General features: G+C 36.6%; 1 protein-coding gene across 2 annotated transcripts in view; it reads right to left on the bottom strand.

Annotated features, from left to right (window-relative positions):
* Positions 1 to 9449: 9449 nt before the first annotated feature.
* LOC105499700 (interleukin 1 receptor accessory protein like 2) overlaps positions 9450 to 14661 on the bottom strand; it is a 1280649-nt gene continuing 1275437 nt past the window's right edge. For both annotated transcript variants that reach the window (XM_011772467.3, XM_011772468.3), the window contains one exon: positions 9450 to 12291. In XM_011772467.3, the coding sequence (XP_011770769.1) occupies positions 11594 to 12291 (698 nt within the window). In that variant the 3' untranslated portion in view covers positions 9450 to 11593. The remainder of the gene's footprint in view (positions 12292 to 14661) is intronic.

Here is a 14661-nt window from a genome sequence, read left to right on the forward strand (position 1 = left end):
AGAGCTTACTGAGCAGCAACCATGTGGTTAACAAAGTGGTAAGTTCTCTGAAGATACAAAGAAAACTTTTAAAATGGAGAAGTCATTATTATTCATGAGTTTAAAATCCACCTGAGATGAAATGAACAGAAAACAAAGCAATTGCACACTAAAGCACCCAGACCAAGAATAGAAAGACTTAAGTTCTTTTTCTCACTTTGCTATTAATCAACTGGGTTAGCTTGGAAATGTCACTTTTTTAGGAGCATTAATATTTTCTCATTTGGAAAACTGAGTAGACAAACTTAGATACTGAACATGTGATAATTCTATGTTTACAAATGCAGAGGAGCAATAAACACAGTGGGTTGTAATAGTCAAAGAACATGTCAGGTAAAAGATGGACCAGAACTTACGTGTTTTAGAGAAGTGGGCAAAATAAGATTGCCTAAAAGGAGGAGTTCAGGTAGCAGGATGTACAAAAAGTTAGAAAAGATATTTGTACCCAATGCAGTCAAATATGAAGTGTGTATGTATGCATATAGTGCTTAGAACAGTGACTGGCACACAATCAACTTGATATATGCCTCAACTATTAAATGTGTATGGGGGAGGGAGGTGGGGAGAAAGGAGAGGATGGGGAGGGGAGATGAAGAGGGGGAGATAGCAGAGAGAGGAGAAGAAGATGGAGAGGGAGAGATAGAAATAAAAGTCAAGTAGAAAGATGGGTCTGACGGAGTGGTCAGGGTGAATTAGAAGACAAACCAGCTAGATAGATATTTTAGTGATCTGAGCAGTCAGAAGCTACAGTAATATATATGAATTGGAAATATTCTTACATATCAACTATTTCAGCCTCACACTTAAACTCGAAATCCTTTCTGCATTCTTCCAGTCAGTCTCTGACGGTTTGCAGTGACAAAGTATACTGTTTTTCAAGGCAGCATATTTGGTTTATGGGTAGTTTGTGTCCTTAGACAAAACTTTCTGATTCTGAGCCTAAATTTGCCTTCTTGGTGAGTTCCACTCATTATCCTGGTTCACCCCTTGGGGCCACACTGATTATGTCTAATTTTACTTTAACGTCACATTTTGGCTAAATTTTCTCTTTTTCAGGAAAAAATAATATCAATTCATTCAATCATTTATTCCATGGCATGATTTCAGATACTTCACCATCTGAACCATCTTCTTCTGAAATCTCTCTAGACTGGTAAAGTTCCTATTAGAATGTGGGTGCCTAGAAATGAACACAGGCTACCAGAAGTGGTCTGACTAGTGCCAAGCTCCTTCCTTGAACTGGGCATTGTACTTGTATTGCTCTATTCTGACACTACATTTGCTTTCTAGGCAGCTACATCACACTGTTGAATCATTTCAACTTGTAATTGCCTTTAAACCAGAACTATGCAATGGCTTGTTAACCTGGTAAATTTCCTCTTTATTATTTTGGCCTTTCAGGTCTGGTAATTTCTTTTTGAGTGGAAAATTCAGGGAGCTTGGCAGGTTGAAAAACTACTTATTTCTTTAAAATGTCTAAGGTTGCTATTATTTTGGGGGAGAGGTGAGTGCTGAGGTACAGTCACAACTGACTGTCGGAGGGTCTATTAAATGACTGAATTAGTGAAAAGTCTGGATCACATTCTAATTTGAAAGAGAACGTTCTTTAATATAAAAGTATTAATTGGAATAAAGACTGTGATGATGTTTTCAAGGAAAGAATGTGCTTGACCAACTATAATGAATAGGCATGATGAGCAGCACCCTTCCCTGTATACATTTCGTGGTTAAAATCCTTTAAAACTGTCCTTGTAATGCTCAATATTGGGCATTAATTTGTCGAGACAACTTTTTTTTCCCTCCATACAGCAGAGAAGAAAATACAAGTAATAGCTGACACTTTCACAGCATCTACTATATATACAAGACTCTCTTCTGAGCATTGTGTGTACTTAATCTTCTTAATAATCCTATGAAGTAGATGCTACTGTTATCCTCATCTACCTTATCCCTATTTTACCACTGAGAAAACTGAGACACTGAGAGCTTTAAGTAATTTACCCAAAGTGAAATAGACAGTAAAAATTAGTGAGGAATTTGAATGCAGGAAGCCTGGCTATAGAGTTGGTGCTCAAAGCACCTCTCATATCCAAACACTCATCTTAGTCAGAATAGTAGAATTCAAAAATGTCTCCAACTTGCTTTAGCTAGGAGACCAAATTTAAGGGTGAGTTAAGCTCCCATACTACAGACTAATATATCTTCTCTCCTGCAAATGATGATGATTATGCGGGAAGAGATTTCACAATTGATTCTGCTTCCATTGCATATTTAGCATATCTGGTTAAGCGTTTGGGACCTTGCAGATAGATCTATGTGACATAAAGATGTTTGAAAGGATTTAACATTTTATGATTTGGCAAGACATTGTCTTCCCTCCACCTGAAAAGGTAGATGGATGGATGAATATTTTAAGAATTGAGTCTGGCCAGGCCCGGTGGCTCACACCTGAATTCCCAACACTTTGGGAGGCCAAGGCAGGCAGATTGCTTGAGCTCAGGAGATCGAGACCAGCCTGGGAAACATGGTGAAACCTTGTCTCTAAAAAAGAGTACAGGCTAATACAAAAAAAATTAGCCTGGCATGATGGCGTGCACCTGTAGCCCCAGCTACTCAAGAGGCTGAGGTATGAGGATCACTTGAGCCCAGGAGGTCGAGGCTGCAGTGAGCGAGCCATACTCTTCCCATTGCATACTAGTCTTGGTGACAGAAGCAGACCCTGTGAGCCATACTCTTGCCATTGCAATCTAGCCTTGGGGACAGAGGGAGACCCTGTCTAAAAAAAAAAAAATCCAGTCTATGATGAAGATGAAGATAGAGGAAAGAGTATGGAATCCTGGATTCTAGTTTTGGCTGTCACTAATAAGATTTTTGGCTTTGCATAAATGACTTAATATTTCTGAGTCTCAGTTTCCCCATCTTTAAGAGGACTAGATGATCTTTCAGAGCCCTTTCAAATCTAACATTCCATGTTTTAAGTGAGTAAAGGAAAGCAATGGTGATGAAGGAGAGAAAAAGTTTAAAGAATTTTCATGGATGAAGAAATAAAGTCAAGCCTTGGCTTTACCATTTTTAATTATCTTTGGATTGTGGCTGAATTGAAAAGTAAAGAGGGAGATCAATGACCCTCATCCTCCACTATATGGCTCAGAACTGGGTTTGTGCACATTAGAGGACAGGAAAAGAAAGAAAGAAAAAGAAATCTTTCAAACCAAGAAAGCTAATTTCATGTGAATTGGCATCAGTGCAAAATAAATTAGATGAATAGTTTACAGTATATCTCTCATAATAATCTGGCTTGTCTTGAAACATTGAGCTTTTTAAACAAATTTTACTGCCTGGCCTATGGCTTTGTGGTTCCATCATGTTCAAGAAAAAATGCTGACAACTTGTTTTCTGTTTCCACTGGCAGCATTACTGTTTTTAAATTGAAATGATAAATGGTTGGTTATGGTGCAATGGCTGAGCTTTGAATTCTATAGTGATATTCTATATTTCTCTTTAATGCACACACTTTTATTTCTAGGTAGATTTCCACTGTGTTAAAAAATGCTCATCACATCATAATTGTAATCAGCAAACTATTACATGAATTTTGGTCCTAATATTCAATAAAAGATACATCCTAATTTAGGCTTCTCTTTATTACCTGGGAGTGCTTTTGAGAAGAGCAGAGAACTCTGAGTAGAAAATTCTTCTTTGTTTTTCCTGCTTGGGGAAACCAAGGTGTGCCGAATATTTTCCCCATTTATTTTTATCCATGCTTTTTGAAGCATTTGAGAACAGTTGATTTGTATTTTCTCCACACACCCTTGCCAAAGACAGTGATAGAGACCTGGAAAGACTCACTTTGATCTGAAGGTAGTTTTGCTTGCCATGTGCTTGTGCAATTGAGTACTAGCTGATAATCAAAACCAACTCCCCAAACCTGAGCTTAGTCTTTGACACCGTATTTGAGGCTTTGGGAAAAAGCCTAAACCTTTATATTTTTACCTGTCAAATGAGCTTATCCAGGTCCCAAAGAACATTATACTCAATGATTTTTAACCACTGTGGAAGATGGGGCAATCACAAACAGTCACTATTTGTGTTAAAGTGTTGCATATATTAACAAAATTATTCAGAGATGAAGCTTAATTAGGATGTCTATGACTCCTCTTCTTGGTGCCTACCTAACTTCTGCTCCTAACCTCAGCATATTCCTAACATTCGCCATGTGCCAAGTGTGTTTTTGAATTTTTGAATCCCTCCTACTTTCTGTTTCTATCTCCTTCTACCTTTATCAAGACATAACCATGAGTTGCTTCATAATTGTAGGTTTCTGTACTCCATGGCACCATCTGATATTCGATCAAGTCACTTGGTCTCTGGGCCTCAGGTTTCCTAAAGTAAAATGAAGGGATTGAAATAGATTGCCTTGAAGTTCCCATTCATTTCTAAAATTGCCTGAGTTAATATCCACATTAATGTGTTATCTCGAAAATGTGCTTCCCTTCTTGATAGAGTAGTTTGGTGGAATTATAAAGGCTAGATTTTGGCAACTCCATGGGGACATCATGATTTAACCTAGTTAATATGATTTTAGGACACCGGTGATAGGCATTTTGGGGACTGCCTTCCTCATAAATTTTGATTTCCTTCAAAATGTGCTCCATAAAAGGCTACCAATTTTGCGTATTCCTATAGTTAACTCTCTCTGTTGGTTTGCAGGTAGCAAGTATTTCATAAACATAAAAAGAGATTTACATGTATTATTTCAGATTTAACTCCTAATACATTTAATTGAGGTCATATCCTCTTAGGAAATAAGCAATATTTCTGAGGAACTTCTTTAGCAAATTTTCTTTTACTGTTGGTATCATCCCAGCCATACTTTCCTGGAGAATTCATTGTGATCAACTCTTCCAAGATACTGTCTCACTCTAAAAGCAATTGCCTCTCACAAGCACTACTCATAGATCAGATGCTTAAGTTAAAAAAAAAAAAAAAAAAAAGAAAAAGAAAAAAAACTCCTCCTGAAATGCAGCTTATCTAGCGATATTATCAAAAAGCTTCCTAATCAACTTGTAAGCATTTTAAACTTCTATAACAAGAAACCAGTTTGATTTTACCCAGGTTAAGGAAAAAGACAAACTATGGTGATTTTTTTTTTTTTGGCTTCTCTTTCCTTTAAAACAAAGAACAAAATGACAAATCCAAATTTGAGACATCTGGATGTTTCCCATCAGTGGCTTAAACATCTGTATTTTTTCACTTCTCATCCAGATGTTTTGGTCTTATGTAAACTTAGCTAAAGTGAAGCAGAGTATCAAGCAATCATCTGGGGACTTTGATTAACATGGACAACAAATCTGAATAATCCATGTTCTGAGAGTCCTGGTTTTTGTCTAGCTCAGAATACATTACTAATGAGGTCAAAGTTACTGTAGGTTTGTTCCTTGAATCGGGCCAGTTAGCTGTGATCTGTTCCATGGCCACAAAATGCACCTCTAACCTCAGCCAGCTGTCTTGGAAAATGAGTGTCCTTGGTCATACAGGCAGTCACGCAAGAAACCTAGTAACCAATCTCTATCACTTGGAAAGTAAAATAAAATGTATTTCCTGTGGACAGTAGGTCAGCAGTGACATTTTGTGTAAAATAATAATTGTAACAATAATTCTTACATAGCTCTTACTCTGTGCCAACACTGTTCTAAGCACTTTGCATACATTAACTTACAATGTTCACACTCCTGTGTATTATTGGTATCTGCATTTTACAAATGAAGAAATGGAGGCACAGAAAGGCTAAATAATTTGCCCCACATACAAATAGATGACATTTTAATATTTTCTGGTATTTTGCTACTCTATCAAGAAAGTTAAGGACTGTCAAGCTATTGGATGCTTAGAAAATGTGTCAGAGGAGGACAGAAACTCAGGTATCTCTGCATCCTGAATTCATTGGTGGAATTGCTACTGTGCCCAGTAAAGTAGGTTAATCTAATCCCTATTCTTTGACCCAATATGATAATTATAGGCATAAATTACCTTTTGCAAAAAACAAAAAAAGAGAGGCAATGTTTTTATTGGCAATGTCAGCATATAAAGTATGTATTTAGGAAAAATGACTATGTGGTTAGGAGCAATGAACTATGTTGGGTGGCCTCAGAGAACTAAATTGTATAAATGCTCTGAAGAAGAATGATTTGTGTGACTGGCAGAATGCTTAGGAAACTTTTATCTGCAACCACAAATTGACTTAGATCCTAAAATGCTAGACCTAGACAGGATGTAGATAGATAATCTAATACACTATTTTCTTTTTAAAATGTTGTAAACAATAAAAAAGTTGCTTGCTGAAAGAAGCAAATGGAAAAAATAAACTCTCATATTTTTTAAGGATTGTAGGAATTTAAACTTCACAGTGCTCCCAAATCCACTTGTCCATTTAATTCACAAATGAGATATGAGCACCTACTCTGTGACCAGGACTATTATGGATGCTTGGACTATAATAAGGAGTAAGAAGAGACCACTGATCTTCAGCAACTCTTCATCTATTCTGGCATTTTCTATTTCAGAAAGTGGTGTGCGGTGGCTCAGGCCTGTAATCCCAGCACTTTGGGAGTCCGAGGCCAGTGGATCACGAGGTCAAGAGTTCGAGAGCAGCCTCACCAACATGGTGAAACCCCGTCTCTACTAAAAATACAAAAATTAGCCGAGCGTTGTGGCACACGCCTGTAATCCCAGCTACTCAGGAGGCCGAGGCAGGAGAATCACTTGAACCTGGGAGGTGGAGGTTGCAGTGAGCCGAGATCACACCACTGCACTCCAGCCTGGTCCACAGAGCGAGACTTCATTTCAAAAAAAAAAAAAAAAAAAAGGCCCTCTTTCCTACAACTTTCCTGCCTAAATTGTGTTTCATCTTCTGGTGTTCTGGAAAACAATTGCTAAGCATGTTAGTAATAGAGACTATGTATGTTCATCAAATCCCATATCCTGCCGATTTCTCTCCCTCCTCAGATCTGCCTTTTTCTGAGTATCCAGGTCACCACCCTAGCTCCATCATTTCTCACCTCACACCTGAACTATGATAACAGCATCTTAGCTGGTCTCCCTGCCTACATTATCTCTCCTTACCTACTTTTTCCTGCATCTGCTATCAGATGAATGCTCCACCACATTTCTCAGCCTTAGTTCTCTCTCTCTCTCTCTCGACAAGGTCTTGCTCTGTTGCACAGGCTGGAGTGCAGTGGCATGGTCTCAGCTCACTGTAACCTCTGCCTCCCAACCTCAAGTAATTCTCCCACTTCTGCTTCCTGGGTAGCTGAGACTACAAGCATGCACTACCACTCTCAGCTAATTTTTGTATTTTTTTGGTGGAGACAGGGTTTTGTCATGTTGCCTAGGCTGTTCTCAAACTCCTGGACTCAAGTGATCCACCTGCCTCAGCCTCCCAAAGTGTTGGGATTTCAGGTATGAACCACTGTACCTGGTTCTTATTTCTTATTATGTTCTCACACAGAGTCTGCTCTTGCCAACCAAATGTGCTCACTATCAGCTAAATAAGACTGACTTATTCTTTGTTGAATCTTCCCATGTGCTATTCTCTGCACTTGAGAAATTCCTATTCTTCACCACTCTTGGATCTATTCCAAACTTTTATCTTGCCACAGTCAGCACTGAATTGCCCCACCTCACTTATCTGCTCTGCATGTACAATATTAATTTCCTATACTTAAATGTGTTTTATAAATACCCACCTTTCTTCATGTACATGATGTGTACACTACTTGAGCACAGGGACTTCAATTTTTTAAAATGATTTCTATTATACTTTATGCAGTGGCCAGTACACAGTGGGCACTCAATAAATACTCATGATTTACTTTAATACCATTTGGAGAAAATTTGAGCAAACAGCAGTGAGCATTTGGAAAGACAAGTTATATGAGTGTAGGTGACTTTACAAGTTCTGATCGCACAGTAATTAAATGGACTGCCAAATAAGCTTACATTTCTTGTGGCTGATTCCAGTTCTAAACCAAGACAAGTTTGATGTAAGAGTTTGAAGTGAATGATTATTGTTTATCAAACTACTCCATACATTCATCAGAAAGCCTTAATGCTCAGCACTGTGATCTCTATCAGACATAGTAGAACAAAAATGCATGAGTAATAGAGAAATTGGAGCCAGACAATTTTCAACATCAAATTCTGTCCTAGAAAAGAGCAACAACAATTGCAAGTATTCAAACTTAACTGGTCACTATGGAACTATTTTCTGTCTTGAGTCTGGTTTTATCAGCAGACTTCCTCAACTTGGGAAATCAATATCAGGAGTGTAAAGATTTATATGTGTAATTTTCTGGATATTTCCCTTGGCCATTACTCAATTTTCTAGAAAATACTTTGTAAAAACCAACCAATTTATTTAAAAACAAAATGTCAAATGGCAGTAAATGCTTTATAGCAGTGGTTTCTTACTCTTGTAAGCCCTTCAAATACTACATGGGTCAAAGACGCTCCTTCTCTTTCCTGCAAGAATTTTTTTTCCTTTTCACACTTTCTATTCTCCAAACCTGTTGTGGAAGTTATCCGCAGGATACTACTGATTCCCATGTCCTCTTGGACACCTCTATAAACTTCTCTTTCATAACTGAACTCTGTTTCACCCTCTGATTTCACCATTTCCTCCAAAGCCCTACCATGTTAACCATCAATCCTCAGACAAAATATCAACCTCTCACATGATGCTATTTTTGGTTCAAGCCTTACCAGAAACCTGCAACTCTCTTTGTACTTATATTTTTGAGTGAGTGATTGAAAGCGGACCAGATTTGGACCTAATTCAATTAAAGCTTAGAGGCAGTGAGGACAGACATCTTCTTTTCAGGTACCATCCAGCCACTTTTTAGAGTTTCCATAGTTATGTTGGAGTCCATAGATTATCAATCCCACCATATTTCATGTTTTGTCTAATTAAACCCATGTACACATTGTCCATATCCTTGAGCATTGTTTGTTCTCATGCAATTTTAATTTCCTGTTAGTGGTTTTGTACATTTCTTATATTTTCTGAATGTTTCACCTTAAAATAATCTGTCTTAAAAAGTATACATTCTTGCATACAATAATATAGCAATAAATTTGTTATCAATATATGATAACTAGTTGTACCAGTGTTTTTCTAGATTTCCAAAATCAATTTCAGTGAAAAATTGAGAAGAAATATTTTTCCCTCTGTGAATGCAACTAGGAAAATACTTCATGTTCTAGACTAAATACTTATTATACCCTTATGGGCTATATATTTTAGAAATCTGAGATGAAAATTAAATTTTGAATTGCCATCTAGAAATAAATTTTTATAGATAGTGTACACATTGGTTCCTGAAAATTGTAGAAAAAGTTTCTTGTCAAGTTCCTCAGCACAAGTGTGAATGCTCTGTTTTTGAGTACCTACTAGTAGTGAAAGGACACATTGTGGCCAGCCAACTCAAATTGCTACCCACATTTAATCATTGTAAATAGAGGAAGCAGAGAGACTCATGTTATATTTTCAGAACTTACATGCTCAATACAGAACTATTAATTTTAAAATACCACCAAACATTATATTTGAATTAATCTAGATTTCTGTGAAAAATAATATAATAAAAAATACAGTTGGTAACTTAAACTTATATTACACGAGTATATGAGTTCATGCAGATTTTTAACTTAGTAAATACACATAGCATTAAAGAACAACCAGAGTAAATACAACTTTATAACACTTGGAAACAGTTCAGAATTGATAAATTTTCATTTTGAAAGACTTATAGATTTTACAGAACAAAATTATCTTTCTCAGTGGAAAAAGTACATCTATAAAACATAGACATGTGTTGAACAGGGTTTTTCAAAAGAGCAACTAATTGTCCAGCTGTGAAATGAACATGTATCACTGCTAAGCTTTCACCCACTGTAGGTGCAGAATGCATTTTCTGAATGGCTGGACAGAGAAAAGCAACAGAGAAACAAGTAATTTGAACAAAACTCGTGGATCACAGAAATTCAATAATGAAAAAATACTGAAAGAAATAAAGCATTATCTGGTGTTCTCTTATACATTTGGGATTCACAATTACAAGGGGTGGGCAAATTATTAATTTTTACACATTGTGTACATTTGTCCTTGTTTTATGTTTGTCCAAGAACATGATTTAAGAACTATTGCAAAATGCCAAAATTGACCTTGATTAACAAATGACCCTCACAGGCATCTAGGTGGAGAGCACATCTAATTTGATTAATTGGAAAGAACATAAAGTAGTAATCCATAATAAATACTAGAATAGGAGCACATTCCTTACAGAAAATAGGCAATACTTAGATTATTTACAGGGATTTTCTGGCATGGTACAGTCACAGTCACTATGTGAGGATGGAGAAGTTTAGCCTATCAAATATACTCTTCAAAGCACCAGGAGTAGACATACTTGTGCAGGAGCCTTGCACAGATGGCCAAATATTATACATACAGAATAGTCTGTTTTATAACTACATTGCCAGTGAGAAACTGTGCAATTGCTGCTCTACCACTAGTAAACATAAATCATTTAGCACTTCATCTGCGAATATTGTTGCAGTACTTCTTTTCAATTGCTGACACTTGCAGTCAATATGTATTTAAATTCAAACGTCAACGATGTCGGAAAAAAGCAGGAAGATGTCCACATCTTCATATAATACTTACAGCAGGTCAAGGAAAAAATCCAAATGTGAATTTGTTAGCAAATAATGAAATGTGTATTTCAAAATGTGTTTTCAAAGTTGTAAAACTTTTGGAATTAGAAAGCCACGAGGGCTGTTCAAAATCATCCTAAAAGAACACACAGCCTGTCTATTCATTTGCTTAAATGCACATTGTTTACCTATCTACCAATTTGCCTACAGAAGATGTGTTCCCTAATAAAACTAAAAGCTGTTATTATGAGCTGTTGATTTAGTCTATAGAAAGTGTCCATTATGTTGAAGAAGTTTTAAACATTTCAATCACATTTTTTCTCAACTGATCTTCCTCTACAAACAATCTTCCAACTGGAGTGCATCAACATTTCTTTCTTGATAATTCCTGAATTTTCAGAACTCTATAGAAGTTATTTTTCCCCTTAAACTTGGTGGAGAATTTTCAAATTCAATTAAAAATCTTTAAATTTTCTTTATTTCAAATACCATGTGAATACTGAAATCTTTTTAAATATGGGCAAGAGAGCTCACCTACTAAGCATGCAGTCCATGTGCTATCATAAAACCTACTCTAAGACAACAGGATTTTAAAATTTTGTTTTCAGGAAGAAATCAAAACTGTACATTAGAACAAGGCGCCATACTACAAAAGCAGGTCCTTCTTTCCCCCCACTATTCTGGAAATGTAAACAAAAATATTTAAGTATAAAAGCCATTTTTGTACCTTTTTCTTCAAACACTTTTTTTAACACCTCAATGTTATTAGGTGTACTTTATGCTTGGTATAGCAGAAATTCTCTATGCTCATCTAGCTGTTCAGAGGAATTCCTATTTTTCACTACCAAATATCACTGGTAAAGCTAAGCTCTTTGGAGGATAAAGGCAGCAAAGAATTGTTCCTATGAAATTCCTGGGTATCTTTCAGGGTGTTATTAAGGGGTAGCTGTCCGTTGAGTAGCGTCAGAGGCAGGTTACAATAAGTATGGTGGTTGCCTAAGGAAGGTACTGGCAAGGTCGTGGTTGGTATCTCATGTTTATAACCTCTGCAACAGTGCCTCATTTGCATTGAATCTGAATGGTGGAATTCAGGGAGATCAGCTTGAGATGACACCAGAGTAGCTGAAGTAGTGGTCATGGCAATGGAGGGAATAGGCTGGAGTTCTCCAAAAAGTCCTTGTTCTGCGGAGTCTAGAACTTGGCACCGAGAGAGCATTTCTTTTTTCTTGATGGGCATTTCATATACTAAGTGCTTCCAAAACTTAGAATTTAATTTGCTGCTTTTGGGTCCCTTCCACTTGATCAGGGACAGAAGTTTGATACTGCGCTTTAGTGATTCCACTTCCTGGCAATTCACTTTCCCTTTTAATTCTGTACACTCAATCAAAATCACTTTGATTTCTCCACTGACTAGCATGTTATGGAGTCTGCTTTCCAGTTCAAAAATACTCCATCCCCGTCTGAGAATATAGTCTGGAGTTAGCACGATAATAAGTCTTCTGCTTTGTTCAACATATCTTGTGAGATCTTCGATGTATGCTACAAATCACAGAAAGAGAGAAAGAGTAAAACAAAGACATTGCCAGTCTTTAAAGCACCAGGTTTGCACACTAGTATAGCAAAGATCCAGTCTCTCACTAAAGTCCATCACATTTTCTTTTCTTGTATTGCACATTTCCTTCCCTAAAACTGAAAAACAAACTGCTTATAATCATTATTTTATTTTCCCTTACCATTACTTACAGTGTTTTTTTGGCTAACATAAACTCTGACTTCTTCAGAGCTTATGCGTATTTCAGTGATTTCTATTAATGTATTCATTTAATTAATACATTCTATTAATGTATTAATTTAATTCAAGTCAGGCTTCCAAGCTAGTGAACAACTAATCAAGGAGCCGATGAAAAGAGAAATGGAGCCTTTTAATAAACGCAGAGTTACCGTATTTATGGGGTTTGTTTGCTTTTCTTCTCTAATTTTCTTTATTTTTATTACTATTATTTATTGTAATTGACAAATACTAACTGTATGTATGGCCCCTAGTTCTCAACTACTAAACAAGGAGGGGGCTATGTATACTAACTACTTGAGAGATAACTGTGATATAGAGATGGTGGAAAATCTCTTCTAGAATCATAGCTTGTTTCTCCAATTATTTCTGTCATTTGCAAACTTAGGTTCGCCATTATGCCCTTCAAACCCAGAGACAGGGAAGTGGTTTGTGTCCATGAGTTTAATTGGAACTAGCTGCTTTTGTTCCAAGGAAGAGTGAAGAGTAGAGTCGGAGGTGGGGGGGTGGTGTGAAATGAACAGTGAAGGAGTCTACCAACTGAAAAGTAAGTATTTGCCCTACTTTGTGGAGCAATTCTGAAAGTGAGGTGAATATGTTATCTATGGCTTTTACATGGTAGAAAAACACTCAACTAACTCCGGATTTATTTATCACATGAAATAATCCCTTTGGAATCATGCTTCCCAAAGTCTTATCTGCCAAAAAGGGAAACACACACATGTTTTAACAAATGGAGACTTAGACACAGGTGCTACACCAGAGAGCTGTCTTTCCGAAGCAGAACACAAGGCCTTGTCTAATGTACAGTGCCCTCTAGCAGAAGCAGTGCTTACAGAAAGAAGCATAGCAACATTTGTCACCACAAATCTGCCCAAGGTTACAGACTGTTTTCAAGGAGTCACACTCAGCACATATCGTGGGGCCACCAAACAGCTCAGTACAAGCAATTTGAAAAGAGAAACTTATTTTACAGATGTGTATTTTACAGATGATCTCTCTTTTCTAAAGTTTTATTTTCACTACTTGGCAGCAAGAAAACTTTTGCAAGTGAAAATGAGCAAACTTTCTATATACCCTACAGATAAATAAGAAACTTTTAAGAGATACACATAGATTTGCCTATTTAACAATTTGTTGTTACTGTTCTTTGGGTTTTGACTTAATACATTTCAGGATCTTTCTCATGCAGTAGTTACAATGACTGTATCTGTCGGGATAAGGCAGTGTCTAAGTAGAGAGGGAACTTTTAAGAATTTTGAGTGCTTTATTTTAGAGATTATGCATTCAGGGGAAAAAATAAGCAGTGAAATCTGCAAAAACAAAATGAAACAAACAAACAAAAAAAACACCACACAAATAGTAACTGGGGAGTTATCACTCTGTAATTATCACTTAGAGAACTGGTGAAACAGAAGGGAAGGAAAGGTAGAAAGTTTCAATAGAGTGGAAAAATATTTTCCCAGTGTATCAACAGCTCTGACTCTTCATTTTCTTCCTTTATTTCTGCTCCCAAAAAGAAAGAAGTTATGTGGGAAGCTTCATCATTAGAAGTTGGATCTGTAAGATACAGTAAAATAAACTATCATGCATTTTTCTCATTATTCTTTTTACCTTTTCTCCAAAACAAAACAGAACAAAACCCAAACCCAGAATCATGATATCAATGCAGGAGTCAATGAAGATACAGTTTTACCAGATGAATTATGAATTCATAATTAATTTTATAGAATCATTCTTCACAAAATAATTTACCAAGGGGTTACTTTGAGTAGTATTGTTCCCTAATTAATTACAGCTTGTAATTTCATTTTAAAAAATTAAACCTTGTACAAACCTTGTCAGTAGCACTCTGTCACATAAAGTGTACCTCTAGGAACAACAGAATTTGTATGTGTTAGTTTGTAGTCTAAATGTACTTTTATTTATTTATTTATTTATTTTGAGATAGAGTCTTGCTATGTTGCCTAGGCTGGAATGCAGTGGCACAAACACAGCTCCCTGCAACCTTGACCTCTTGATCTCAAGCAATCGTCCTGCCTCAGACTCCTGAGTATTTAGGACTACAGGTGCCAGCCCCTACGCTTTGTTAATTTATTTATTGCTATTGTTTTTTATAG

Source organism: Macaca nemestrina, chromosome X (genome assembly GCF_043159975.1).
Source record: "Macaca nemestrina isolate mMacNem1 chromosome X, mMacNem.hap1, whole genome shotgun sequence".
In the NCBI taxonomy this organism is placed as follows: domain Eukaryota; kingdom Metazoa; phylum Chordata; class Mammalia; order Primates; family Cercopithecidae; genus Macaca; species Macaca nemestrina.